This window comes from Oncorhynchus gorbuscha, linkage group LG24 (assembly GCF_021184085.1).
Source record: "Oncorhynchus gorbuscha isolate QuinsamMale2020 ecotype Even-year linkage group LG24, OgorEven_v1.0, whole genome shotgun sequence".
In the NCBI taxonomy this organism is placed as follows: Eukaryota; Metazoa; Chordata; class Actinopteri; order Salmoniformes; family Salmonidae; genus Oncorhynchus; species Oncorhynchus gorbuscha.
In genome coordinates this window covers 14170347-14196184 of record NC_060196.1, presented here as the reverse complement: position 1 = coordinate 14196184, position 25838 = coordinate 14170347, and the positions used below count along the sequence as shown (strand labels likewise).

General features: G+C 42.9%; 3 protein-coding genes, 1 long non-coding RNA gene and 1 other non-coding gene across 13 annotated transcripts; 3 read left to right on the top strand and 2 right to left on the bottom strand.

The window, feature by feature from the left end:
* Nucleotides 1-6522: 6522 nt before the first annotated feature.
* On the bottom strand, nt 6523-9065 carry LOC124012351 (endonuclease domain-containing 1 protein-like). The gene is made up of 3 exons (XM_046325874.1): nt 8927-9065; nt 7949-8317; nt 6523-7620 (listed from the first exon to the last, which is right to left on the bottom strand). The coding sequence occupies exons 2-3, from the start codon at nt 8306-8308 to the stop codon at nt 7039-7041; spliced, it is 942 nt and encodes a 313-aa protein (XP_046181830.1). The 5' UTR covers nt 8309-8317; nt 8927-9065; the 3' UTR covers nt 6523-7038.
* Nucleotides 9066-9501: 436 nt separating this feature from the next.
* On the top strand, nt 9502-12813 carry LOC124012353. 8 transcript variants are annotated; one of them, XR_006834711.1, is made up of 9 exons: nt 9502-9730; nt 10630-10730; nt 10917-10993; nt 11125-11341; nt 11664-11755; nt 11947-12058; nt 12166-12207; nt 12328-12414; nt 12562-12813. It is a non-coding gene; the product is annotated as an uncharacterized LOC124012353 (long non-coding RNA). The 8 variants fall into 8 exon arrangements; XR_006834713.1 differs by lacking the exon at nt 11947-12058 and having other exon boundaries at nt 12362-12414; XR_006834712.1 differs by lacking the exon at nt 11947-12058.
* Nucleotides 12814-15608: 2795 nt separating this feature from the next.
* glb1 (galactosidase, beta 1) lies at nt 15609-23498 on the bottom strand. The gene is made up of 16 exons (XM_046325872.1): nt 23403-23498; nt 22266-22435; nt 21577-21727; nt 21339-21399; nt 21150-21244; nt 20784-20964; nt 20284-20342; nt 19962-20083; nt 19740-19780; nt 19247-19359; nt 18975-19049; nt 18299-18388; nt 18065-18178; nt 17587-17718; nt 17064-17303; nt 15609-16695 (listed from the first exon to the last, which is right to left on the bottom strand). The coding sequence occupies exons 1-16, from the start codon at nt 23454-23456 to the stop codon at nt 16441-16443; spliced, it is 1953 nt and encodes a 650-aa protein (XP_046181828.1). The 5' UTR covers nt 23457-23498; the 3' UTR covers nt 15609-16440.
* On the top strand, nt 18791-18864 carry trnat-agu. The gene has a single exon. It is a non-coding gene; the product is annotated as a tRNA-Thr (tRNA).
* Nucleotides 23499-23603: 105 nt separating the features above from the next.
* ccdc86 (coiled-coil domain containing 86) lies at nt 23604-25834 on the top strand. Of its 2 annotated transcripts, XM_046325876.1 has the most exons (5): nt 23604-24296; nt 24438-24567; nt 24882-24956; nt 25236-25401; nt 25598-25834. In XM_046325876.1, exons 1-4 carry the CDS (start codon nt 23743-23745, stop codon nt 25374-25376), a joined length of 900 nt encoding a protein of 299 aa, XP_046181832.1. In that variant the 5' UTR covers nt 23604-23742; the 3' UTR covers nt 25377-25401; nt 25598-25834. The 2 variants fall into 2 exon arrangements, with proteins under 2 accessions (XP_046181832.1, XP_046181831.1); XM_046325875.1 differs by having other exon boundaries at nt 25236-25834.
* The last annotated feature ends 4 nt before the right edge of the window (nt 25835-25838 follow it).

Here is a 25838-nt window from a genome sequence, read left to right as displayed (position 1 = left end):
TGTAGCTAGCTAACACTACACTAATCAAGTCGTTCAGTTGAGTGTAATAGTTTCTACAGTGCTGCTATTCGGTAGACGGTGGACGTTTGCTAGCTGGCTAGCTGCTGGGCAGATAGCAGTGTAGACTACGTTAGGACGACGAAATACGAAGTTGCAATAGAAGTGCTGACTGTTTCACTTTGTTGTCCTCTTTCTTTTCCTTTTTCTTCTGTCCTTCTTTTGTCCTTATTTTGTCTTCCTTTCTTCTGTTAACTAAGATATTTTTTGTTGTTATTCTTTGTAAGCTAGCTAGCTTCTTCCAGGAGAGTCCCTAGCAACTGCTTAGCAACAAGTAAACAATTCTGCTAGCAATTCAGCTAGCTAAGATAACTGTACAATTTTATGAAAAATAGTTAATTTTTCAAAAGCCTGTCTTTTTTGGTTTGTTCCTTGTTTTGTCTTCTATTGAGTCTTGCAGTTTTCTCTTGATTTTTTCGATGTACTTCACTCTAAAAAAACATTTAAATCTCAATATATACAGGAGCTCATTTTTCAGCAGCTGCTCAATTTAGAACTCCGGAACACACAATTACCACAAGCCCATCCTCCCCAATTAAGGTGCCACCAACCTCCTGTGTTCCAGATAAATACAGTAAGTATATTTTTGATCAGCGATCATCATGAGAGCTTCTTTATGTAACAGCGCCCTCTGGTGTTTGTGGTCAGATTTAACAATGGCATTCAGGAACGAGTTGTTGGTGAACTCCACAGTTCAGGGCCCGGGGGTGCATGGGTCCCCGTCCAGCTCCAGCGGTCACATTTACATTACATTTAAGTCATTTAGCAGACGCTCTTATCCAGAGCGACTTACAAATTGGTGCATTCACCTTATGACATCCAGTGGAACAGCCACTTTACAATAGTGCATCTAAATATTTTAAGGGGGGGGGTGAGAAGGATTACTTTATCCTATCCTAAGTATTCCTTAAAGAGGTGGGGTTTCAGGTGTCTCCGGAAGGTGGTGATTGACTCCGCTGTCCTGGCGTCGTGAGGGAGTTTGTTCCACCATTGGGGAGCCAGAGCAGCGAACAGTTTTGACTGGGCTGAGCGGGAACTGTACTTCCTCAGTGGTAGGGAGACGAGCAGGCCAGAGGTGGATGAACGCAGTGCCCTTATTTGGGTGTAGGGCCTGATCAGAGCCTGGAGGTACTGATGTGCCGTTCCCCTCACAGCTCCGTAGGCAAGCACCATGGTCTTGTAGCGGATGCGAGCTTCAACTGGAAGCCAGTGGAGAGAGCGGAGGAGCGGGGTGACGTGAGAGAACTTGGGAAGGTTGAACACTAGACGGGCTGCGGCGTTCTGGATGAGTTGTAGGGGTTTAATGGCACAGGCAGGGAGCCCAGCCAACAGCGAGTTGCAGTAATCCAGACGGGAGATGACAAGTGCCTGGATTAGGACCTGCGCCGCTTCCTGTGTGAGGCAGGGTCGTACTCTGCGGATGTTGTAGAGCATGAACCTACAGGAACGTGCCACCGTCTTGATGTTAGTTGAGAACGACAGGGAGTTGTCCAGGATCACGCCAAGGTTCTTAGCGCTCTGGGAGGAGGACACAATGGAGTTGTCAACCGTGATGGCGAGATCATGGAACGGGCAGTCCTTCCCCGGGAGGAAGAGCAGCTCCGTCTTGCCGAAGTTCAGCTTGAGGTGGTGATCCGTCATCCACACTGATATGTCTGCCAGACATGCAGAGATGCGATTCGCCACCTGGTCATCAGAAGGGGGAAAGGAGAAGATTAATTGTGTGTCGTCTGCATAGCAATGATAGGAGAGACCATGTGAGGTTATGACAGAGCCAAGTGACTTGGTGTATAGCGAGAATAGGAGAGGGCCTAGAACAGAGCCCTGGGGGACACCAGTGGTGAGAGCGCGTGGTGAGGAGACAGATTCTCGCCACGCCACCTGGTAGGAGCGACCTGTCAGGTAGGACGCAATCCAAGCGTGGGCCGCGCCAGAGATGCCCAACTCGGAGAGGGTGGAGAGGAGGATCTGATGGTTCACAGTATCGAAGGCAGCCGATAGGTCTAGAAGGATGACAGCAGAGGAGAGAGAGTTAGCTTTAGCGGTGCGGAGCGCCTCCGTGATACAGAGAAGAGCAGTCTCAGTTGAATGACTAGTCTTGAAACCTGACTGATTTGGATCAAGAAGGTCATTCTGAGAGAGATAGCGGGAGAGCTGACCAAGGACGGCATGTTCAAGAGTTTTGGAGAGAAAAGAAAGAAGGGATACTGGTCTGTAGTTGTTAACATCGGAGGGATCGAGTGTAGGTTTTTTCAGAAGGGGTGCAACTCTCGCTCTCTTGAAGACGGAAGGGACGTAGCCAGCGGTCAGGGATAAGTTGATGAGCGAGGTGAGGTAAGGGAGAAGGTCTCCAGAAATGGTCTGGAGAAGAGAGGAGGGGATAGGGTCGAGCGGGCAGGTTGTTGGGCGGCCGGCCGTCACAAGACGCGAGATTTCATCTGGAGAGAGAGGGGAGAAAGAGGTCAGAGCACAGGGTAGGGCAGTGTGAGCAGAACCAGCAGTGTCGTTTGACTTAGCAAACGAGGATCGGATGTCGTCGACCTTCTTTTCAAAATGGTTGACGAAGTCATCTGCAGAGAGGGAGGAGGGGGGAGGGGGAGGAGGATTCAGGAGGGAGGAGAAGGTGGCAAAGAGCTTCCTAGGGTTAGAGGCAGATGCTTGAAATTTAGAGTGGTAGAAAGTGGTTTTAGCAGCAGAGACAGAGGAGGAAAATGTAGAGAGGAGGGAGCGAAAGGATGCCAGGTCCGCAGGGAGGCGAGTTTTCCTCCATTTCCGCTCGGCTGCCCGGAGCCCTGTTCTGTGAGCTCGCAATGAGTCGTCAAGCCACGGAGCGGGAGGGGAGGACCGAGCCGGCCTGGAAGATAGGGGACATAGAGAGTCAAAGGATGCAGAAAGGGAGGAGAGGAGCGTTGAGGAGGCTGAATCAGGAGATAGGTTGGAGAAGGTTTGAGCAGAGGGAAGAGATGATAGGATGGAAGAGGAGAGAGTAGCGGGGGAGAGAGAGCGAAGGTTGGGACGGCGCGATACCATCCGAGTAGGGGCAGTGTGGGAAGTGTTGGATGAGAGCGAGAGGGAAAAGGATACAAGGTAGTGGTCGGAGACTTGGAGGGGAGTTGCAATGAGGTTAGTGGAAGAACAGCATCTAGTAAAGATGAGGTCGAGCGTATTGCCTGCCTTGTGAGTAGGGGGGGAAGGTGAGAGGGTGAGGTCAAAAGAGGATTGTCACATTGTTGGGTGCGGCCGTGCTCAGGATGATAGCGGGCACGTACAAGGTGAACTGTGGGCCGCGAGCGGGCCAGTAGCGGCCCAGGTTGAAACCGTTGATCCACACCTGGCCCTAGTGATTAAAACAAAACAAAGGAAAATCGTTCAAAAAAAGGCTAGAAATAAACGTGTTCAGGTTGCAGTAGTGTCAGGGACCATGAACAAATATGTTGCACTAAAACTAACGTGGTTCAGTAAACAGTGCTTATGTGATGAGTAACCTCGTCTGAGATCTGAAGAGGTGTGTCTAATAAATTGTAATTATTCGCCTACCTCCTCATGCCTTTTGCACACAATGTGTATAGACTCTTTTTTTTCCTTCTTTTTTACTACTGTGTTATTGACTTGTTTATTGTTTACTCCATGTGTAACTCTGTGTTGTTGTCTGTTCACACTGCTATGCTTTATCTTGGCCTGGTCGCAGTTGTAAATGAGAACTTGTTCTCAACCAGCCTACCTGGTTAAATAAAGGTGAAATTATTAAAATTAAAAAGGCCCTAATCTATGGATTTCAGATGACTGGGAATAAAGATATACATCTGTTTTTTAAAAAGTATGGACGTGGATCAGAAAACCAGACATTATCTAGTGTGACCACCATTTGCCTCATGGAGTACTCTGTTCACAACTTTGACATCAGCAACCCGCTCGCCCACACGACGCCATACATGTGATCTGCAGTTGTGAGGCAGGTTGGACATACTGTCAAATTCTCAAAAATGACGTTGGAGGAGGCTTATGGTAGAAATATGAACATTCAATTATCTTGCAACAGCTTTGGTGGACATTCCAGCAGTCAGCATGCCAATTGTATGCTCCTTCAAAATTTGAGACATCTGTGGCATTGTGTTGTGTGACAAAACTGCACATTTTAGTGTCCCCAGCACAAGGTGCATGCACCTGTGTAAAGATCATGCTGTTTAATCAGCTTCTTGATATGCCACACCTGTCAGGTGGATGGATTATCTTGGCAAAGAAGAAAAATATAAAAAATATAAATATAATATAAAAATATATAAAGTTTAGGAAATGCATCGTGACAACATCAGCTAGACCAGCACGACAAAATTGAATAAGATATAGCCATGTTTGAACTAGCAACAAATCCGAAATGTATTGACTAGCTTGACAGCCAGCTAAAGTTAGCTAAAAGCTCTAACTATATTGAGTAAATTCAATTTGACGAAGCATTACTAAAATGTCAGAGAAGAAAAAAGGAAAGATCACAGAAAGCGAAGGAGGAAGGGAATTTGCAAGTATCCTACATTTTCCCAAATGGTGACAGATATGAAGGAGAGTGCTGCGGGTCCACAGAGGGAGTCGTGGTGAGGCGTGGTATGGGCAAACACACCTCAGCCAGTGGTGTCACCTACACTGGAGAGTGGCATGATGACAAGATGAATGGCAGAGGGACTCTGGAGCATCCCTCTGGGGCCCTGTATGAAGGGGACTTCAAAGACAACATGTATCATGGCACAGGGACATACAGCTTCTCTGACGGGACCAAATACTGTGGCAGCTTCAGCAAGAACAGCTTGGGGGGTGACGGGGAGTTCATCGACTCTCAGGGACTTGTTTGGATTGGAAGCTTCCACAACAAGGCAGCTCCTGGATTAAAACTTAAACTCAGCATGTAACCCATGACATAATGAAAGACTTTAGTAGTCAGCGTATGACAGTGTGGTGCACACACCTCATGGCACTGTGCAATGAATGAGTCATTGCTTTGAGTCACACAGCCAAGAGTCCTCTTTGGAGGTGCTGAAACACAGTCTGTCTGTGTGTGTGTGGCTGTGTAAACCTTAGTTAACCAACAGTGTTAAGCTAAAACTGTTTCTACTACAGTTTATTTGGAATCTTTTAACTCTTCATAAACAGCATACAAATCTAGATCGGTGGAAGAATCCATCAATGTTCTGTTTCTTGAACGCCAACAAGAATGTACGTAGAATGTATGCACACATGACTGTAAGTCGCTTTGGATGAAAGCGTGTGCTAAATGGCATATATTATTATTATTATATTAAGAAATGCTCACAAACAGGGATGTAAACAAATTTGTGCACAACATTTGAGAGAAATTAGCATTTTGTGTGTATGGAACATTTCTGGGATCATTTATTTCAGCTCATGAAACATGGGACCAACACTTTGCATGTTGCGTTTCAGGGGAGGCTGCTGAGGGGAGGACAGCTCATAACAATGGAATGGAATGGCATCAAACACATGGAAACCATGTGTTTGATGTATTTGATACCACTCCACTAACTCCGCTCCAGACATTAGCATGGGCCCGTCCTCCTCAATTATGGTGTCACCAACCTCCTGTGTTGCTTTTATATTTTTGTTCAGTAATAGATGAGCTGGTTAAGAAGCTAAGGTTGTTCTACAGAAACAGATTGTTCCTTTCTCTAAGCAGTGAGAAGCAGATTATTCAGTCAACCTTTTTATCTGTTCTTGATTATGGTGATATTAGTTATCAGATGCTGCTACTCTTAAACCTTTGGATGCCATCTACCATAGTGCCCTTCGTTTGACAGTTTTGAGACTCATCACTGCATCCTGTATCAAAAGGTTCATGTGTATATATATATTAGTTTGGGTATAAAGTATAAATTTATGTTGTATATACAGGGCACATTTGCAAAAGAGGCCTCGGTCTCAATATGTCTTCCCTGTTAAAATAAAGGTACAAAAATCTAATAAAAATATAATAAAAGTTTGGGTTCGCATTGGGCCAAGTGCAGATTCACCAAACCTTACAATGGTTTTGGTGTTTTATCATGGTACAATAAATCGAAATATAATGATCAAAGATACAAAGTCAGACTCTGGAAGTTGGACAGATAAGAATTGTGTAACAATGGCACTGCATAGAGCAACAATATGCATTACATATTTTACCAATCCGATTTTTTTTTTTTTATCAGAGTAGATGGGAATGAAATAGAATCGACTGAGTTGTTTGACTGAGTCCTGAACCACTACATCTCTATGCCATTTATGTCTGCAACTGAGCGTGGCCCTTTTGTCTCCTTCCCAGTTAATACACTTTATAGACCACTAGATGGTACCACGACCAAAGAAATCTCCACCGACAGTATTGCTGCCTTCATCAGATATCTTTTGACATAAAATACCAACAGGTTCATCAACAGCATGTAAAAAATGGTTCTGTAATATGTCGATGTACACATTTCCTATTTTCACAAAACAAGCTTTATTGGGTTATAGATTCATAGCAACAAGCATTCACAAAGACTTGGTTGCACAACTCTGTGTGACCAAACAAACAAACATACGCTTTACGAATAATTACCACAAAGAATACGTTTTGAATTTGTAATACATTTTAACCACAAATTTGATCAATAGGATAATATTTATGGTCAGGGATTTGTTTAAAATATTGATGTAGCCTAAATCAGGGGTTTTCCCTCTTCTCAGGGACCCCCAGCCATTTCTTGTATTTGAACTATTCCACAGTTAGCACACCTGACTCAACTAATAATCAAGCCGTTGAATAGGTGAATCAGGTGAGCTAAATTGTGAAACATCTGGCCACTGGCCTACATCAATATAATCTAACGGTTCAAAAATGTCATTATACAGCAGGCCTATACTAAATAGTAACAACAAACGTAAGAGCCTAAGCATTAATTCAAAATCCAAAACAATCATACCAGATATATTAGACAGGTCCACATCTATATTGGACTAACAACCATTAAAAATTTTGAAATTGTTGTCAACATTCAGTAGCCCTCTAAGCTCAGTCTCAAGGACTGTAACAGAGTTATACTCTGTAACAACACTGTGATCTGTGTTAGGACCCAAGGCACCTCCAGACTTGAGAGGTTTGTCATTGTTGTCGGTGCAGCAGTAGGCATTCCAGTAGTGACTCGGAACATTGACTCGCTTGTTCTGGTCTACCCACGTGCTGCTTGGGACCACCCCAGTCACCACATACATCTTACTACAGCCTTCACTCAAAACTTCCTTCAGCTTCTTCTCGTACTGGCTCCACGGCCCTTTGTTCATCTTCCCATCTTGCGGAGCTACGTTGGTATGGGTCATGGTGGCTTTGGAGGCATCTTCTCTATGGTGTCCTGCGGGGTTTAGGTGCCCGCGGTCATATGAGCCAAAGTTGTCATCGAGAGCCTGACTCCAGCCCAGCTTGTAGTTCTGTCGGTATTGTGGAGAGCGTTCACTGCAGCCAATGTTTTGGTTGTATTTCTTGATCTCAAGCAATGATCCTTTCTTATCCATTTGCTGTGGTGGTAGGTCAGGATGCACAAGCTGAAAAATACAAACATTTACAAATTAGCCACTCCACTTCAAGCTTTGTGGTAGCAGTCAAATACAACTCATTATTATATTACTGGTATTCTAGGCTACTGGTATTTAGTCTGAAATTATAGTGTATGAAATACTACATTCTAGTGCTTATTGCATAATTACACTCACTATCTAACCTGCTCTACAGCGAATGTCCTTTTCTACTGTAAATACTTGAACTACACTAATGTGTTGCATCATTATGTAGTTGTGCCAGTCAAATTAAATGTCTGCTGCACTGAATTTATAGGACATTGAAAAGGTGATAATGATAATGAAATATGCAAACCTGTGGTTCATAATAAACTATGGACCCCTCTCTGTCAGGAATCCCTTTGATATCCATTTCATAGGCAGAGTACAGAGGGATCCTCCTGCCACGGTCATACAGAGTGGCAAAGTAATAGTGGTTACCGTTTCTCTGACAAATGTATGCAGGAGAGGCAGCATTGTAAGCAGAGAGACATTTCTCGGGATTCTTTAAGTCCTCTGGGTTGGGCTCGGGTGGAGTGGGGAGAGCTATATTCAGACCGGACACTGGCGTATTTCTGAAGAAAGAATCTTTGCAGTTGTCGAAATTTGGAGCCACTTCCCCTCTGGCCCCCAACAAGGAGAGCAGACAGAGGGACAAGAGGGACAGAGTCACCATGCTGTGCCCCTGTGGAGAAAAACATCACAGATTAATCTATATTGCAATGTTACCTTTACATTATGACTGTTTAAGGTCACAATTAGTCACTAGAATCATCTCGAATCAGGTTATGAAAACCACCCAAGTTCCTGAAACATTATAGTTCCTGTTTACTGTAGTTTCCCACCATCTAGAGGTTGACTTCCTGCTTCTCATTTCTGGTCAAAGGTTGCTAAATGATCACGTTGCTGTAAGGTTATTAATGCTATAATCATATACACTCCAAACATATTGTTCATTTGTCAGAAGACACTTTAGGAAATCTAATCAAGTCAAATTGTATTAGTCAAATTCGCCAAATACAAAAAGTTCACCTTACAGTGAAATGCTTACGAGCCCCTAACTGATAGTGCAGTTTAAAAAAAATACAGATAAGAATAGCAGTATATTTCCTTAAGTGCATATCTTGATTGCATGACACATTAGTATTGTTTCTTGCCTCTAGCCTATTTCATTTCCTTGTATGAAATACTTTTTGCTGTGCTCGATACAGAGAACCTTGCGTAATTGCATCGATTTTCGAAATAACCATAAGAAATTGAATATCCAAATAATTTGTTCGATTTTCAATCTCACCTTGTGAACTTGTTTAACAGTCCTTTGAATTGTCTCACTCCCTCAGAGGTCTGTAGTTTCAGAGTAAACACTTCCTGCTACTCTCCAGATACTGTACATAATCTCTCTCTCTCTCTCTCTCTCTCTCTCTCTCTCTCTCTCTCTCTCTCTCTCTCTCTCTCTCTCTCTCTCTCTCTCTCACTCACACACACACTTTTTATTGCAATCTTGATCCATAATCATTATGCCTAATACTATGTCATAAATATCTATATTTTTCTGCTAGGGATGTGCATGGTTATCGAATATCCGAATGGACGTTAGTATTCGATTACTTGTTTTAATATACATTTTTAAGACAAAAATGTATATGACTATTTTAACCATGAAAAGGCTTTTTCTGAATGAAATAAAAAATATCCATGTGACACTGTTACATACCCAGTTATGCCATGACATTTGTGTGTAAATGGGTGAAATAAACAAATATTTAATACATTTTTTTAGATTCAGGCAATAACACAACAAAATGTGGAATAAGTATGAATACTTTCTGAAGGCATTGAAGCCTAGCCTGAATCCGACTAGAAGTTCAATACATTCTCTCTCTAATCCGAACGCGGCTAGGCAAAGATCAGGACAGCGCGGAGTCGACGAGACATATGGCTCGGGAAACGTAGCTCAATCCAGTGATGGGATACTGCGGTGTACTCCTAATTATCCCAACGGACACATCTAGAATATTTAAATACTGCTAGTTTTTAATGACTAGTATTAGCATGTTACAGCTAATGCTATAGCAGCCCATTGGATTCTAGCGTTGGGGTGAGTAGCTACAGGAAGTGTTGTCGAATCCAATAGAATAGTTTACTCCAGTCAAGACAGGCACTGTTGTATGGGATGACAATAAATAACATTGTTGCTGCTGCAAGTTAGATATATATGGGGGTGATAGGGGACATTTATACATCTAGGTAACCGTACCACCTGACATGACATGATACCAGCACCCTACTAACATCTGCGTGACTCCTGCGTTTACGTGTCTGATTTACATGACTTGTTTACCAACGACTTACTAATGTCTGCGTGACGTCTGCATCACGTGTTAATGAAAGTCATAATGTGCATAGTTTATATTTACATGAATTCAATCTCAACCATACATGTTAGAAACGTACAATGTATCGACTGGGTGGTAATGTTTCAAGAATTGGCATGTGTGTCAAATTAGTCAGTATATTGTAGGTTATTTCCTAGATAACTGGGCTGCTTTTGTCAGTAGATGTTTAATATTCTGCCTTGCGTCAACAAGTAGCCTAATCCAAACTGTAAATTATGTTTTTAGGCTGTTTTCTTTCATGCCCTCAATAAATACCCTTGCAGTTTATGTATTAGGCCCACAGGGCTACTTTATAAACATCCCTATGACGACCTAGATTTCTGTTTGTGAAATTCATTCAAGGTTCATTTTCGTTTCCTGATTTGTTGATGATGATGATGATGATGATGATGATGATGATGATTAGTCTTTCTGTATGTCATATGGTTGGTTGCGGTCATATAAACCCTTCATGGGGAGAGGATAGTCGTAAAGGCTTTGGTTTAGTGAAGCCGAATGGTTTAGATACGACCAAAGCGGATATTAATTGAGTTAATTTGATACACCTTAAATCTAAAATTCAGGGTCTGTCCGCAGGTAACAGTGTGATCGCGTTTATCAGAAATAATGGGAGACTAGTGTCTGTCGCACGGATTCAAGAGGACCTAGATGGGAGAAGATTCACAGGGAAACGTTCTGCTTGGACAAGGCCAATATTCTCAGGTGGGTTCCATTCCATAATGATACATTTATATGTAGCCTACCCTCAAAAATAGGAACAATGCCTTATAGTAATTCAGTGTCAATGTTTTGATTGACGTTGTAGTCACCCTCACATTCAAATAGCGAAAGTATAAAAAAATGTGTCATCTAATTCTAATTCATTTTATATATTTTTTTTTCTATCAGACCATTGGATAACCTATGTAACCGCCAGGTAACTCAGGTTGCATGTGGAGACCAGCATTCAATTTTACTAACTCAGGGTAAATGACCATTAACACACCTCTAATCGCTGTTTCACAATGCAACTTAACCAAAACAGTCTAACCTTTCAAAACTGTAATCCTGTACAATGTTCTCATTGTATGGTTGCTTACTTCTGATTTCTGTTCAGATGGTCAGGTTTTCACATGGGGTCAGAACACCGGCGGTCAGCTGGGTTTGGGGTGGGGCGAGCCACGCGACATGTCCATGTTCCCCAAGCCCCTGAAGTCTCTATCTGGTTCAGATCACTGGAGGGGGAGACCACAGCTTCGCTCTGTCCCTTTCTGGAGCTGTGTTCGGCTGGGGCAAGAACACCGCCGGGCAACTGGGACTAGGGGACACAACAAGTACAGTATACATTACACAATAGCATATGTGTTCACTCTTGTTAAATATATTTAAATAATCAAGGTCCAGACCAAAGACCATGAACAGTACATTATTTGAAACAGGTGTGTTAGTGTTGGGTTTAAACAAAAGTCTTCCCACTCAGTAGTTCTCTCAGGCTGCAGCTGGAGACCACTGATTTATCTATTATCAACCACATTTCTTTGTAGTTGAAAAACTATTTTGACCAGCATGAGAGAACAAAATTGTGTCATGTGTGTGATATGAGGTATGTGTTGTTTTGTAAATAAAACACAATTAAATGAACCCAATTTTCTGTAGACAGAAGTGCTCCAGCTCCTGTTGATTGCCTGAATCTGAAGAAGACTGTTTTGATTTCATGTGGAGGAGAACATACTGCTGTTCTGACAAAGGTTGTATATCTGTCTGACATAATTACACTTTTCCTATCATTTGAACTAAATGTTGTTTGGACCATACAATATGTCTTCCTTGTATGTGTATTTATTTAAATGGGTGTCTCAATTATTTAGTTAGCAAAAGAGGACATAGTTTGTCCTTTGTACTTAACATTTCTGTGATACGTTGCATCACATCTTCCCAGGAGTCTGAAGAAAGGTCAATCTCAGGTCAAGTGACACAACAAGCATTAGATTAAGAAATCATTGACAAATGGATCTCAGAATGTGATTCAAAATCATGGAAAATGTACAGAAGTTAGTATGATCGTTACTTAAATAATTTACCGTTGTTGTTATTTCCTTATTTTGTTTATGTACTGTCACATACTGAACTGAAAGATTACTCAAACTTGTATTTGCAGGAAATCACAAAAATGTTTAAATGGGAGCTTTCTTGATAAAAGGTAACAGTATTTAATATTGGTTCAAATACATGATTGTCTTATGTTTGAAATATTACATTATTGGAGACTACTGATTTAAATATGGCCTAGATATTGACAATTATTTACTGGTTTTATTAGTTGTGACAAACATTTCCAAACCTCACCTAAACAGTCTGGCCTGGATTTGTCTCACCGGAAGCTGGCGAAAAAGGACAAAGTTTTGAGGTATTTTCTGAATAAATATATAAATTGATATGTAACCGTATTCTGACATGAATCGTTGATTGCACATTGAATTGCTGAAATACTTCTAAATTGTTGTCATTATCATTTGAACGAGGGACGATTCACACACCTCTATCATTGAACTAGGTTGAAGCTGTTGTCCAGCACACACTGCTTCCCTCCCTGTATGAGGAGCCCATTGGAGTGGAGGGCTTGGTACATGGTTCTCCCCGAGCTCCTGAGGGTCCTTCACAAACAACACAGATGGACAGATCTCACCGAACCCCTCTTTTACACTGCTGCTACTCTCTGTTCACCATGTATGCATAGTCACTTTAACTATACATTCATGTACATACTACCTCAACTGGCCCAACCAACCAGTGCTCCCGCACATTGGCTAACCTGGCTATCTGCATTGTGTCCCACCACAAGCCAACCCCTATTTTTACGCTACTGCTACTCTCTGTTCATCATATCTGCATAGTCACTTTAACCATACCTACATGTATTGTACATGCTACCTCAATAATTATGTCTGTATATAGCCTTGCTACTGTTATTTTCAAATGTCTTTTTACTGTTGTTTTATTTCTTTACTTATCTCCACACACCTACACACACACACACACATACTTATTTCTTTCTCGCACTATTGGTTAGAGCCTGTAAATATGCATTTCACGTGACAAATACATTTTGATTTGATTTGCTGCTCTCCTCAGACTGCACCCCAACAAGCTGCAGGTCCTCGGTAATGTTGCCCTCCATTTAAAATGTTTAAAGTGTGTCACCCCAAATTCAACTAATCAACAATAACGTAGTCGTAAATCTGTTTGTGCTGTTGTAAACTTCTTTTGTCCTTGTTCATTCGCTGTCTGGCAGATTTAGACTAGGCAAAACCAGTGATTATTTTTATTGAGAATGGTATTCCTGGGCTAAAACTAAATGTGTACACTGTCGTGTTGCCCCTGGAATGATTGTGAAGTAGACCAAATTCTATACCCCCACAAAATAGTTTGAGAAAGTAATCTGTGTGTTACCATGTCCTGTAGGTGACTGCTGGTCCGCATTGAAGCCCTCTCTCATGACCAAGCACATTGGGGTGTGGAAGAAGGCCCTGTCTGTGATTTTGACATGGAAACATATTCTACGCACCTGTGACCCAAGGATCAAACACCACACAATTTTCCCCCCGATGTTCACAACATGGACAGCTATTTATTTATGATACACATTGAATTGCACATTTCCATTCAGTGTGCAATTAATGAAGTAGCTGTCTAACCCCGGGGTCTCAAGCGAAGCTGGGCGCCATTTCACAGGAACAACTGCCTTATAGTCGCATGCAGCTAGCTGTTAGGATGTTACTCCATCTCCTCTTTTCTGTGGATGTATTCCAATAGCTCCTGAGAGCTTTAGGCTCTGTGGCCGCTCACAGCCTTGATCTCTCTGGCCTCCAGACCTGCATCAGAGAGCTGCTGGATGTTAGTCGTCTTGATGCAGTGGTTGGTAATTGTTAGGGTTGCGTAAATTCAAATCTGGTATCAGGATAAATATAACAATGAGTCACCGATTTTATACTATGTATTTTTTATTAGCTAGGTAATAAATGGCAAATGCAGCTTTCGTATATACGGGCTCACTGTAATACCACACAGGGCAGAACATAGAACTGACAAGACGTATGTAAAACAGTATTCTTTATACTGTGATAGACAGTTCCAACACGTCTGTTGGCCTATCACAGTAGAGACTGGGCGTGGTTTAAACTTGCTCAGCCTATTGCAGGCGCTCAGGCGGGTCCCCGCCTCTTGGCGCTTTTTGATAGATGAAACTTGCTTGTGAAGAATATCCAGGCTCTCATGCTCCATACGGTTATCTCGCACCTGGCTCCTGTTATCTAACAAAATACCGCTTGTTCTCGCAACACCCCGCTCTGAATGTGCCCCCCCTCCCAACTCATTGAACAGTTCCTGTCTTCATGCTACTTTTCCATCATGAGAAAGGCCCATGGCCTTGAAACTTTTAACAATGTTTCAAGTCAGCTATGTTGCATAACACATACATACATCCACACAAGGCAACAGCAGATAATATTCAATCATATATATGGTAATGGATATAATGTAAAATACAGGATCCAACATATACCTACGGGATGTGCCGGACTCCTACAGAGAGAGAGCGAGCAATTAATAATAGCAATATGACAATGATTCTATTAATGTTTATTCTATTCATATGACTGTATAGCAGCCTAGCTATTTGAACAACATGTTATACCTTGCACAGACGGAGCAGCATGGATGAAAGGTTGTTGAGTCCCATTGGCTCTGTGGTATACCACAACGTTGTCGTTGGATAGCTTTCGTCTGGTTAACAATGGGAATTCCAAACCACCCTCTTCATAAAACTATATATGGTAGAAATGTCACCTATCAGAGGGCAAGAGGGAGCCTATTAGACAAGTGTCCTGGGGTTGGTTTGGGATTCATGGTGAACATGTTCTGCAACCTGGCCAAAATGTTTTGATACATTGATTTGAAAAGTAGTTTGAATGGTGTCAAGTGTCTATTGCTTCACCATATATTAATTGAGGGCATTTCCCCCCTAGAACACTGTATTTAGGAGAGTACCATGCTGGGCATCCCAACATCGTCACATTCTGGGAGGTGTTTGAGGAACTGACAGAGGATCAAAAGAAAGCGTTCCTGTGTAAGTATGGAACGTTTTCATTGTAACAGATGAACCAATAACGTAGGCGACTGAGAATAAAGTTCTATTCTGTCATTCACTGCCCTCTCCCTTTTACCACCTTTGCCCCTTCAGTGTTCCTGACTGGCTGTGATCGTGTGCCCATCCTGGGTATGAACCAGATCAGGATGAGGGTCCAAACCCTTCTCAACTCCTCCCAACAGCATTTCCCAGAGGCGCTGACCTGTCACTCTCTGTTGCAGCTGCCCATCTACTCCTCCAAAGAGACACTACAGAGCAGGCTTATAGAAGCTGTTGGCCACAACAGAGGCTTCTGGAATGAATAATGAGGGTCTTGTGTTGCTGCTGTGTATAGTCCTCTCCTGTGTTCATCTTTTCATTGCTCCATAGTTGAGTTTAAGATTTGGATTGTTTTAATGTAGGGTTGTATTTCAAATCCTGACTTGAGATCTGTGCGGTACTATGACATTATCATATTGCATTCACCAAATTTTATTAAAACATTTATAAATCAAAATGTACAGCATGGTTTGTGCCTGTACATTAAACATTAACACACATTTTAACTAAGATACAAGGAAATCCCAAATTATTTGAAATAATCTAATTGTTAAAAGAAGCAGATCAGGATTCCAGTTGAACACAATAACTGTTCATTTACAAGACCCACCAAATGGTTCATTACAGAAATCAATGAGAGCATAATATCCCTGCAGTTAGGTGGCACACAATAAGGCACAGATCATTTGACACATCCTTCTCAACCATGTTCACCCAATTCACAATATAGGGCAGCATTGAACTCAAGACGCTCTATAGCGCAGCACACTAGAAGATACTTTTAAAGGTCATTTACACTTGAGCAGACATGCCAGTGTTTACCATGAATGTGATCTGTGAACGTCAGGGAAAATGCCTTTAAAAAGGGGCAATGTTGGCTGCATAGTGCCCTGACATAAAAAGAAAACCTCCAGGCTCATGCTTTGAGCACCACTGACCTCAACTTCTATTTAGAGTACTACTCAAGTTCATAGCACATCTAAATGACTCATTTTCCTTAGTGAAATTCATTCAATTTCCCTAAATATATACATACTGTTCAAATAACCATACTTAATTCCCCTTGAATGCAGATCCTTGTGTAAACAAAATCATGTAGGCTTAAGACACTGAGGTCAAATAGAGGTAATATGAGAGGTACAGCCACCAGTGATTAAATTACAAACATTACTCTTCGATTTTATAAAGATCAGTGCAAATAGATCACTTCCAGATAAATACAGTAAGTGCATTTTTAATCCGTGCTCATCATAAGAGATCCTCTTTATGGAACAGCGCCCTCTGGTGTTTGTGGTCAGACTTAACCGTGGCATTCAGGACCGGGGTGTTGGTGAACTCCACGGTACAGGGCCCAGGGGTGCATGGGTCCCCCTCCAGCTCCAGGACAGTCACGTTGTTGGGCACGGCCGTGCTCAGGATGCTAGCAGGCACGTACAAGGTGATTTGTGGGCCGCGAGCGGGCCAGTAGCGGCCCAGGTTGAAACCGTTGATCCACACCTGGCCCTAGTGAGAAAAACAAAACAAAGGGGGAAAAAATACAATTATGTTCAGTCTAGAAATAACGTACGTGTTCAGGATTCAGCAGTTTCAGGGACAAGTATGTTGCACCAGGGTATATGAAACTAACGTGGTTCAGTAAACAGTGCTTATGTGATGAGTGACCTTGCCTGAGATCTGAAGAGTTGTGTTTAAGGTTAATGCCTAGGCTTTAGCTCAGAGGGCTAACACACCAGTCTCGTCATCGCACAGAAGACGCAGATCAGTTACATTATCTAGAAAGTTAATTTGCAGTTGGGGTGCCTGCTCAGGAACAACACACAGTACAGTTCAACAAACAATTACAATCTCCTGAAAAAAAGGTAAAACCTCACCTTTCTCCAGTCAGGGAACTGGATGTAGGTGTCCTGTGGCAGGTCTGGGATGCCGTCCGGGATGACAAAGGTGCCCCCATAGAAGGAGGGGACGGAGAGGGGAGAAGGTGGTGGGGTGCCAGCTTCCCTGGAGCCCATCTCCCAGAGAAGACCCTGGCTAACAGCCTGGTCGATGCTGAGGCTGTAGACTTCCCAGCCGGTGAGGATGTCGGCCCCCAATGTCAGGTTAGACACCAGGCCCTGTGTAGAGACAGAGTGGGAGAGAGGAGGGAGTCAAAACATCATAGTCGTGTATGTGTACATAGGACACTCAGGGTTGGTTTCCCAGTCACAGATTAATACGAATGGTGGACTAAAAAGCAGGTTCAATTAAAATTCTACAAAATGCTTAGTCTAGAACTTTAGTCTATTTCCAGGAAACCAGCCCATAATGTTCAGTGGGACCGAATAATGTTATGTAGAATTAAGTAGCTAATGGAAGTGAAAAGGTTACTCCGGGAGCCATCTTTAAATAACCTCTTGCCTTAAAGTCATTGATGTCTTTCCCATAGTTGATTCTGCCCATATTCTCCACCAGTATGTCCACCTGACTCCCAGCCTTCCCAGTCACGTTGATGGTCAGGGCCTTGTCCCTCTCTAGGATCCCAGCAGCAACCTAATGACAGAACGTATTGAATTGCAACAGATGTGTTCCTTTTTTGGAAGAACCTGAAGACTTTTCTCTCTTCCTCTTTTGAGATAATCTAATCCAGTCTGACTTTGTATGAATGACAGTGATCACCAACCCTGGTTCTGGAAAACTACATGGTGTGCAGATCACAGTTCCAGTCCACCACTACAACACAGATTTCACTAAACAATGTCTAAATTGGGTGCTTTAGTGCAGATGGGACAAGAACCTGTCCTCCTTGGACAAGGATTTGTGACCAATGTTGAGCACCAACATGTTAACTTGCAGCAAACCAAATGAATTGCCGGGGAAGTTTCAGCGACTAACTCACCCCATCGACTGATACATATGCCCGGTCGTGGACTCCATTCAGTGGTGAGGACAGAGGGGTGGGCTTACTGCAGTCCACAGGCAGCTTGGTCTGATAGAGGACGAACCCAAACGGCTTTTGGAGAGAAAACAAATACACGGAGTAAAGCCTCTCAGCCATTTTGGATCATAACAACCATAGCTGCTTATACTTAGTGTAGAAAAGGACTGACAGACATTGAGCTTGTGGACGTACTTGGTTCATCTCAATGAAGGTCAACGGGTAGATGCTTTTGACAGGACCGGAGAAGGATAGTATATCTAGAGCATCGACTACTGTGTGGAGCTGAAGAGGCAGAAAAATGGATTCAATTCTACACTGTGTACACTCCGGTGTTCAATCAACACAAGAGAAAAAAAGAGAAAATAGCTTTTACTGTATTATGACATGCCTATGATACAATGTAATATATATATATATATATATATAAAATCAACACTTAACCAGCACTTGCACTTGAACCCCCAACCTCCACACCACACGCTCTGACTCTACTGAAAAATGTACTTTCTATGCCTGTTGTATGTGGTTGTCCCACCTAGCTATCTTAAGACGAATGCACTAACTGTAAGTCTCTCTGGATAAGATCATCTGCTTAATGACTCAAATGTTAAAATGTAAATATTGCAACACTTCTCCACACTGTGTGCCATGTGTCAACAAGGTCAGGTAAAGTCATTTCTACCTGGTGCTGTGGCTTAGTTGGTTAAAGCGCCTGTCTAGTAAACAGGAGATCCTGAGTTCGAATCTCAGCAGTGCCTTTTTTAGCATTTCATTGTACTGTGCACACTTCTCTTTAATCCGTGCATATGACGAATAAACATTGATAAAAGTGCTAACTCAAATGTTTAAATGTCTGAAGATGATCGACCTTCTTCATTGGCACAGCTCCGTAGGCATATTTAGGTGTTGATGGAAGCACGGGTCCCTCTGGTATCTTCCGATACTGTTGGGGGAAAATACAGGTGGATATGACATCATTAGGTGATAAAACTGACCAATTTACCTTCAATTACAAACTTATAAGAAGTCAGGGTACTAAAATGCTGACCGTATAAACTTTGCTATAAAAGTCACAAGAAAGCATCATCTAATTAAACCTGTTGCATGTACGACATGTTGCGTGATATCTCTGTTACCAACCAGTTTGATGACATCCTGGATGGCAAAATATTTGTCAGTGAGGTCTCCTGCCTCAGTGAGCGGGGCGTCATAGTCATAACTAGTAGGCTGGGGGGCATAGGGGGTATTGGCACCTGAGAATATTAAGAGAAAAACATTTGATTTTATACAACAAGTGGGTCTATTCCTGAATGCTGATTGGTTAAAACCACATTCCAGCCGGTGTCTATTCGACAAGCTACCACCGGCTAAATCTATGATGTTAAAATGCCTATTAACTCTGTACCATCTGACTTGACTTCGTCTCTGGCCTAATGACACTCGTGCCAATATATCCTCCAAACACCGGCTTCTCGGACATTATCACTTAAATAAACTAATCTTCACATCATGGCTAAACCCAAATAAAGTGAACTAGATTGGGATGTCATAAGGTGAATGCAATTTGTAAATAGCTAAAGACTTAAATGTAATGTAAATGTAGAATATGGGATCATTGAACAATTTTACTCACCATTCCAGTATCCAAAATTGGTTCCTCCAATAAACATGTATCTGCACAGAGAGGTTCATAACTTGTCACTAGTTGAAAAATCCTCTGTGCCTTTTTGATGTTAAATGTTTCATGTGTGATGTCAACATATTCCTATCAATCATGGTTGGTGATAGAATTCAGACTATTATCCAATCAATTCATCTCTCTGTCTATATCCAATATCCATCCACCACAACTCACAGATTAACGCTGGCGCCGATGGCGAGGATCTCGTTGAGGGACTTGGCCACGATGGCGGTGGACACTATAGAGTGATGCTCTCCCCAGTGGTCCAGCCAGCCAGTGTAGAACTCAGAGTTCACCTGCAACACAGGATACAGTCAGCACTATCTGGCCATGCTAGAAAGGACAGAAGTGTGTTGGACTTTTACCACTAACATCTAATGACATGTAGTTATGGTTTGTGTGCATCTGTAAGTTGTTGTTCGTATGTATCAGTTTGTATCTGGAGAGGAGAAATAAAAATAATATATATAAACATCTAAATGACAAACATGCTTACCAAGGGTCCATGGGGCTCTGCCTGTCTCTGTGCATCAAATGCAGCAGACACATTCCCACCTGTTAAATAAATACAAACGCACAGGCAGACACACGCAAAGACAGACACAGTTGTTGAACAATGCTGCATACGATGGTATAACACATCCGTCATAGATTTCTAAGGCGCAATGAGTCAACATGTCTGTTTTGGCAAACAAAAGGAAATCGGCCAGGTTAGACGTCACATGAATCAACAACTACGCAGATCTAAGACAGATAGATACCATACCAACTGAACACTTCTATTCTTCTTCAAAAATACCCGTTCCATTTAGTAGGTAACTATCCCAGGCATTTCACAGAAAATGTATAACCGTTGACCTTTGTTGTGTATATTTTGACCTGCATCAGTTCCCTCTTGACACTGCTCTAATGTCAGTTTTGCCATTTCCCTATTATCAGTATGGTAGTGATTTTGGGAATATAATTTTATTCTAGATCTGTGCCCCAGAAGACTACCTGGGCCAAAGTCCACAGTGGCGTAGACGCCCTGCAGAGTTCCACACTTGAGGTACCCGGCCCCGGCCCCGTCTGTGGTGAACAGCACCACGTCGTTCCCCAGGTGGGAGCGGAACAGACTGGTCAGGTGACGCAGGTAGTTGTAGTCACAGGCAAAGTAGCTGCCGTACTCATTCTCCACCTAAGAGAGAGAAGGGGAGGAGAGGGGAGGGAGAGAGAGGGGCTCTTGTTAAGGTGATGAGAGGCAATGTTCGACAAACAGTATTCTATTGAATTGTAGAGTTAATTAAGGCACAATATGAAGTTATCCAAACTTTGATTCCCCAATAAATGTTTTATTAATCATTGAATATCAACATGGCTCACCTGAACAGTGATGATTGGGCCACCGTTCTGATAAAGGAACGGCTTCAACATTGGCAGTAGCGTGCCCATCCACTTGTCAACAGCCGCAATGTAATCTGAAACAAACGGATTTGGGTGTCATAAAAACACAATTCTTTATTGAAATACTAATAGGATCCATTGCAGTCTCATCTGACGGCCAATACACACCTGGGTCTGAGGAACGCAGGACAATGTCTTTCTTGTGGAGCAGCCAGGCAGGCAAACCCCCCTAAAGACCAGGTCATGAAATGGGCAAATTATCACACAGTCCATCAAGAACTACACTGCGGATGTCAAAGTGCCGTTACTACATTGTGATTGATCGTCTTCCGAAAACAACATTATTACACATCATATCATCAACAGGTATATTTATCATAAAACAATTGTTTAGTCATTTTCTCACCATATCCCACTCTCCACAGATGTAGGGCCCAGGCCTCAGTACAACCAGCAGACCAATGTCTTGGGCCAACTGCAGGAAGTGTTCTAGATCCCTGTCCCCACTGAAGTTGTACCGATCCGGGGAGGGCTCGTGGAAATTCCAGGGGACGTACCTGGAATGTCAAATGGACAATGATGTACTATTTAGGTCCATACCACCGAATGGTAAATCATAGCTCTTTGAGGTTTAAGGCCCGACGAAGGAATTCTGTCGGGTTATCAACATTTGGAGGTTATGTGATTAAATGGCTCTTTGAATTACTTTGAGCGGCGTCAATCCTATGTACCAACAGGCCACTGAAATGACTACCTGAAAACTAGAAGGTACATTGAAGACACTCATCTAACTGGTTGGCATTCAGTTTATTTATGACATAGTGGCCAGTCTACATTTGCCTGGATACCCAGACTAAACGCTACGCCGAGCCTATGGACGTAAGTTTCTTCTCCACGACGAGTCTGGATCTGAGCATCCCTCCCGACCCAGATTGGTTCAGAAACCAATGGGTTGGGCCAGAGCACACGTGGGTAAAGAGGCGGTTTGCAAAATCGTCATTGGCTTTGATACTCTGATTGGCATCAGCGATTGGATAGTCTCTAACCTTTGTTTGTTTGTTTTTCACAACAAGCCGTCAGGCTAAGTCTACATACGTCTGAATGGTGTTCAGTCCAGCCATATACATCTTGAGTAGCCTGTCTTTCCAGTAGGCCCTGGGGATCCTGTTGTAGTGGATGCTACCGGAGATGTAGCGGAACTCTTCCCCATCCTTACGGAAGCAGTCGTTCTTGTAGTCCACACTGAAGGTCTGCGGCAATCCAAGCTGAAAGAGATTTCAACAGAGTAAGAGTCACATACCGTCATTTTAAATCTTGCGGAGCCATGCGGTCAGTGCGCTGTTTTTTTTATGGCTACGGCAAACTGACTTTAGAGAGATTAGTTGTCTGAGTGGCCGCATCTTGAGAGCAACTGATTTAATTGCAGTCATGCAACTGTTCTGTTACAGGTTCAGCTTTTTATGGTGAAGGGATGATTTATCAGGTGACGGCACAAGGTTGGCAACAACAACGTGACTGCCAATCGTTGCCCCCTTAGTTAAGTGCCGTTGCTGGATGTATAAAATGAAAAGGCAAAAGAGGCCATTGTAATGCACATTTAAGTTATTCATTTATATGGCTTGCAGTAGATCAACCACAGACAGAAGGGTTAACCCAGACACCTCACTGGGGCTATAAAGCTGAAGCATCCGTTTAGAACGTTCTCACCACCAAATATATGGTACTGAGAGGAAGTCCAGGGGGGACCGATATTCTGCTTTCTTTTCCTGTTGCCAAAACTACAATCTGTTACGATGTTTTATAGACTTGACGCTTTTCCAAAGTTGAAAAGCCCTACTTCTCGATTCAAATGAATACAGAGGACAAAAATAGTTAATTCTAATATTCGTTTAAATTATTATTTTCTATGGTTTGCAGTAGATCAACTGTGATAGTTCATGGCAATTAAGCAGAGTTTGAAATGTTGCTAGCTAGCTACTTCGAAAGCAATCAACAAAGATACGATAATTCAGTACACTAGCGGGTAAATGGTTCAAGGAACCTGCGATTTAGTTCCAAGTTATAGGCTAATCTAAACATCATTCAACCTTTTAAGTGCATGCCAAAAGGAGGCTTGGATTCTGACTAGTTAGCTTGCTATCTGTGAGCTGTATGAAACAATATCACGTGTGTTCTCTTTTCCAACCAATTCAGCCTAAACTACTACGAAATTAACCATGTAAGAGTACTTACTGTACTTGCAAAGAGGGACCACAGTAGCACAACTCCAATCCTTGAGCAAGCCATGTCTCAATGTCGTGATGCACTGACTGATTGACTGAACTTCAACAGATGAGATGCGGAAGTCGGATATTGTCATGTGACGATGGCTGTTATGACAGTACTAACGCCTTACCGGTAGGCGGCAGTCTCATAGAATGCTCAAGGCACATTCTAAACTGTATGCTCGTACTTCCTGAAATCGCTTACACACGTGGGCTTCCGAACTCTGCTCACGTTGTCGCTTCTTACGGTCTGTAAATAACATATGTATTGATTATTTGTGGTCACATCGTCATATAATTTTGACAACATGTCGACAAGTGAGAAAATAACACCAAACGAAGGACTGAGCGCCGAAGAGGACGAGTTGCCTCCTCCGGTTGTGACTCGGACTCGTAGCGGGCGCAGAGTACGGACCCCAGCTGTGTATCTCGACTCCGAAGTACCGAAGACTCCAACACGCCGAACAAGGAAATCTGTCATTCAAGAGTTACCGAATGAGAACCAGACGGAACCCGAACCAGAGGTTGTAGTCGTCGAACCAGTTGCCGACGAGACTCGTGCGAAAAAACTTCCAAGCAGTGAGTCCAAATCAAATGCATTGGCAACAGCTGAGGCATGTCCAAAACTGGTCAAGTCAGACACACCTGTAGGGAAATCATTAGGTGCCGTTATTCCAGCTGTGTCACATCATTGCAACGAGAAGGAAAACAAGGTTGGTCCCGTACCAATGGAGACTGTTCCGCACCGCCCAAATAAAACGGCCAAAAAGAGGACTCATACAGAGTCAAATGAGAAACGTGACGTGATACCTTTGGGTAAACCGAAATCTGGACGGGTATGGAAAGACCGCAACAAGCAAAGGTCAGTAGTTGCAATAGCCTACAATCCATTAACTAAGTGCATGCAAATGCAAACTATTACTAGTCAGCCCAGCCCATGCAAACACTGCCTAGAAATTGTTCATGAAAATGTACCTTTTTATAGAACTCGTTTTTGTTTCAGGTTCTCGGCTCTTGTAAGAGATAAGCCACTGTGCACCTCCTGGGAGAAGAAGATGGTGGCCAAGCGAGAGAAGGAGCTGGTGAAGAAATATTCCCTGCAACTGAAGGAGGACAAGGCCAGGGAGAAAGAGGTCTGTGTTGTCACCTGTTCATATTAGAGTGCACTAACATCTTAAAAAGTAGTGCATAAACTGCGTTCAAGACAACTGGGAAACTAGCTCCGACTGGGGGAAATCGTTTTTAACTTGGGCCTCTATCTAGAGCTCCGACTTTCCAACCTGATGCTCACTGGCGTCGGGATTTGACCTTTTTCAGAGTTCGCAGATGTCTTGGAACACACCATTAGTATATGGACCACACATAAGAGGTTGGCAGGACAACTGTGATTGTTTAGGTGTCCCCACTCATGATGTCATTGTTTGGGGCTATCTTTTGTCCCTTACAGGAAAAGAGGAAGAGGCATGAGGAGAATTTGAAAAGGCGAGCTGAGAACGAGAGGAAGGGGGAGGTTGTGCAAGTGGTAAGTAAACACGCACAAATCCCCACGTGATCTCAAGTGAGATGGGGTCTTTTCCTCACTGTAACCTACGTGAGCCAGGCAGATCTCTATTGCTGACTTCAGAGGCCGTATGTATCAATTGTCTCGGAGTAGAAGTGCTGTTCTATGATCAGGTTCTCCCATGTTATCTTGTTCATTTGATCTAAAAGGCAATACTGATCCTAAATCAGCCCTCTTATTGACACTTGATACATATGGCCCCAGGCTAAGTGCTACACCCCCCTGATATTTCCATCCCAGATCCGGAACACAACAAAGATCAAGAGGATGAAGAAGAAACAGCTGAGGAAGATTGAGAAGAGGGACACACTTGCCATGCTGCAGAAATCACAGCCCAGGAACCCAAAAGCTGCACGGAAAGGAGACAAAGGGGACAAGTAGAGGGAGTGCACTTGGTTGACTGATGGTATGTTCAGATCTACAGCTCTGTTGAGAACCACCCCCTAGGCACTTCATGTAGATATGAGAGAACCAGTCAGAAAAGGGGCTTGCTCCACACATAGACCCGGTATTGCAGTTCCTCCAGGATGGAGTTCGATCTTTCCCTCAATAGGCTAGGTGGAATTTTCACCATATTGCTTAATCTATCCAATCCTTTTCAGATCTACACAGTGCCTAGGGGGTAGGGCCAACGCTGTGTGTGAGGCTGCTAGAACTGGAGAGCATGAGCAGCAAATCCTTTCAAAACAAGTAACCGTCTGGAGCATTGCAGATGCAAAAAGTGCCTCCTACCTCTATTTTGTAGAAATCCAAACATGGGCTGGAAGAATTCTTCACTTGACCTCTTAGGTTTACTGTCGTGTAATGCAATGTTCCATTAAACAAAGCAAATTGTTATACCGG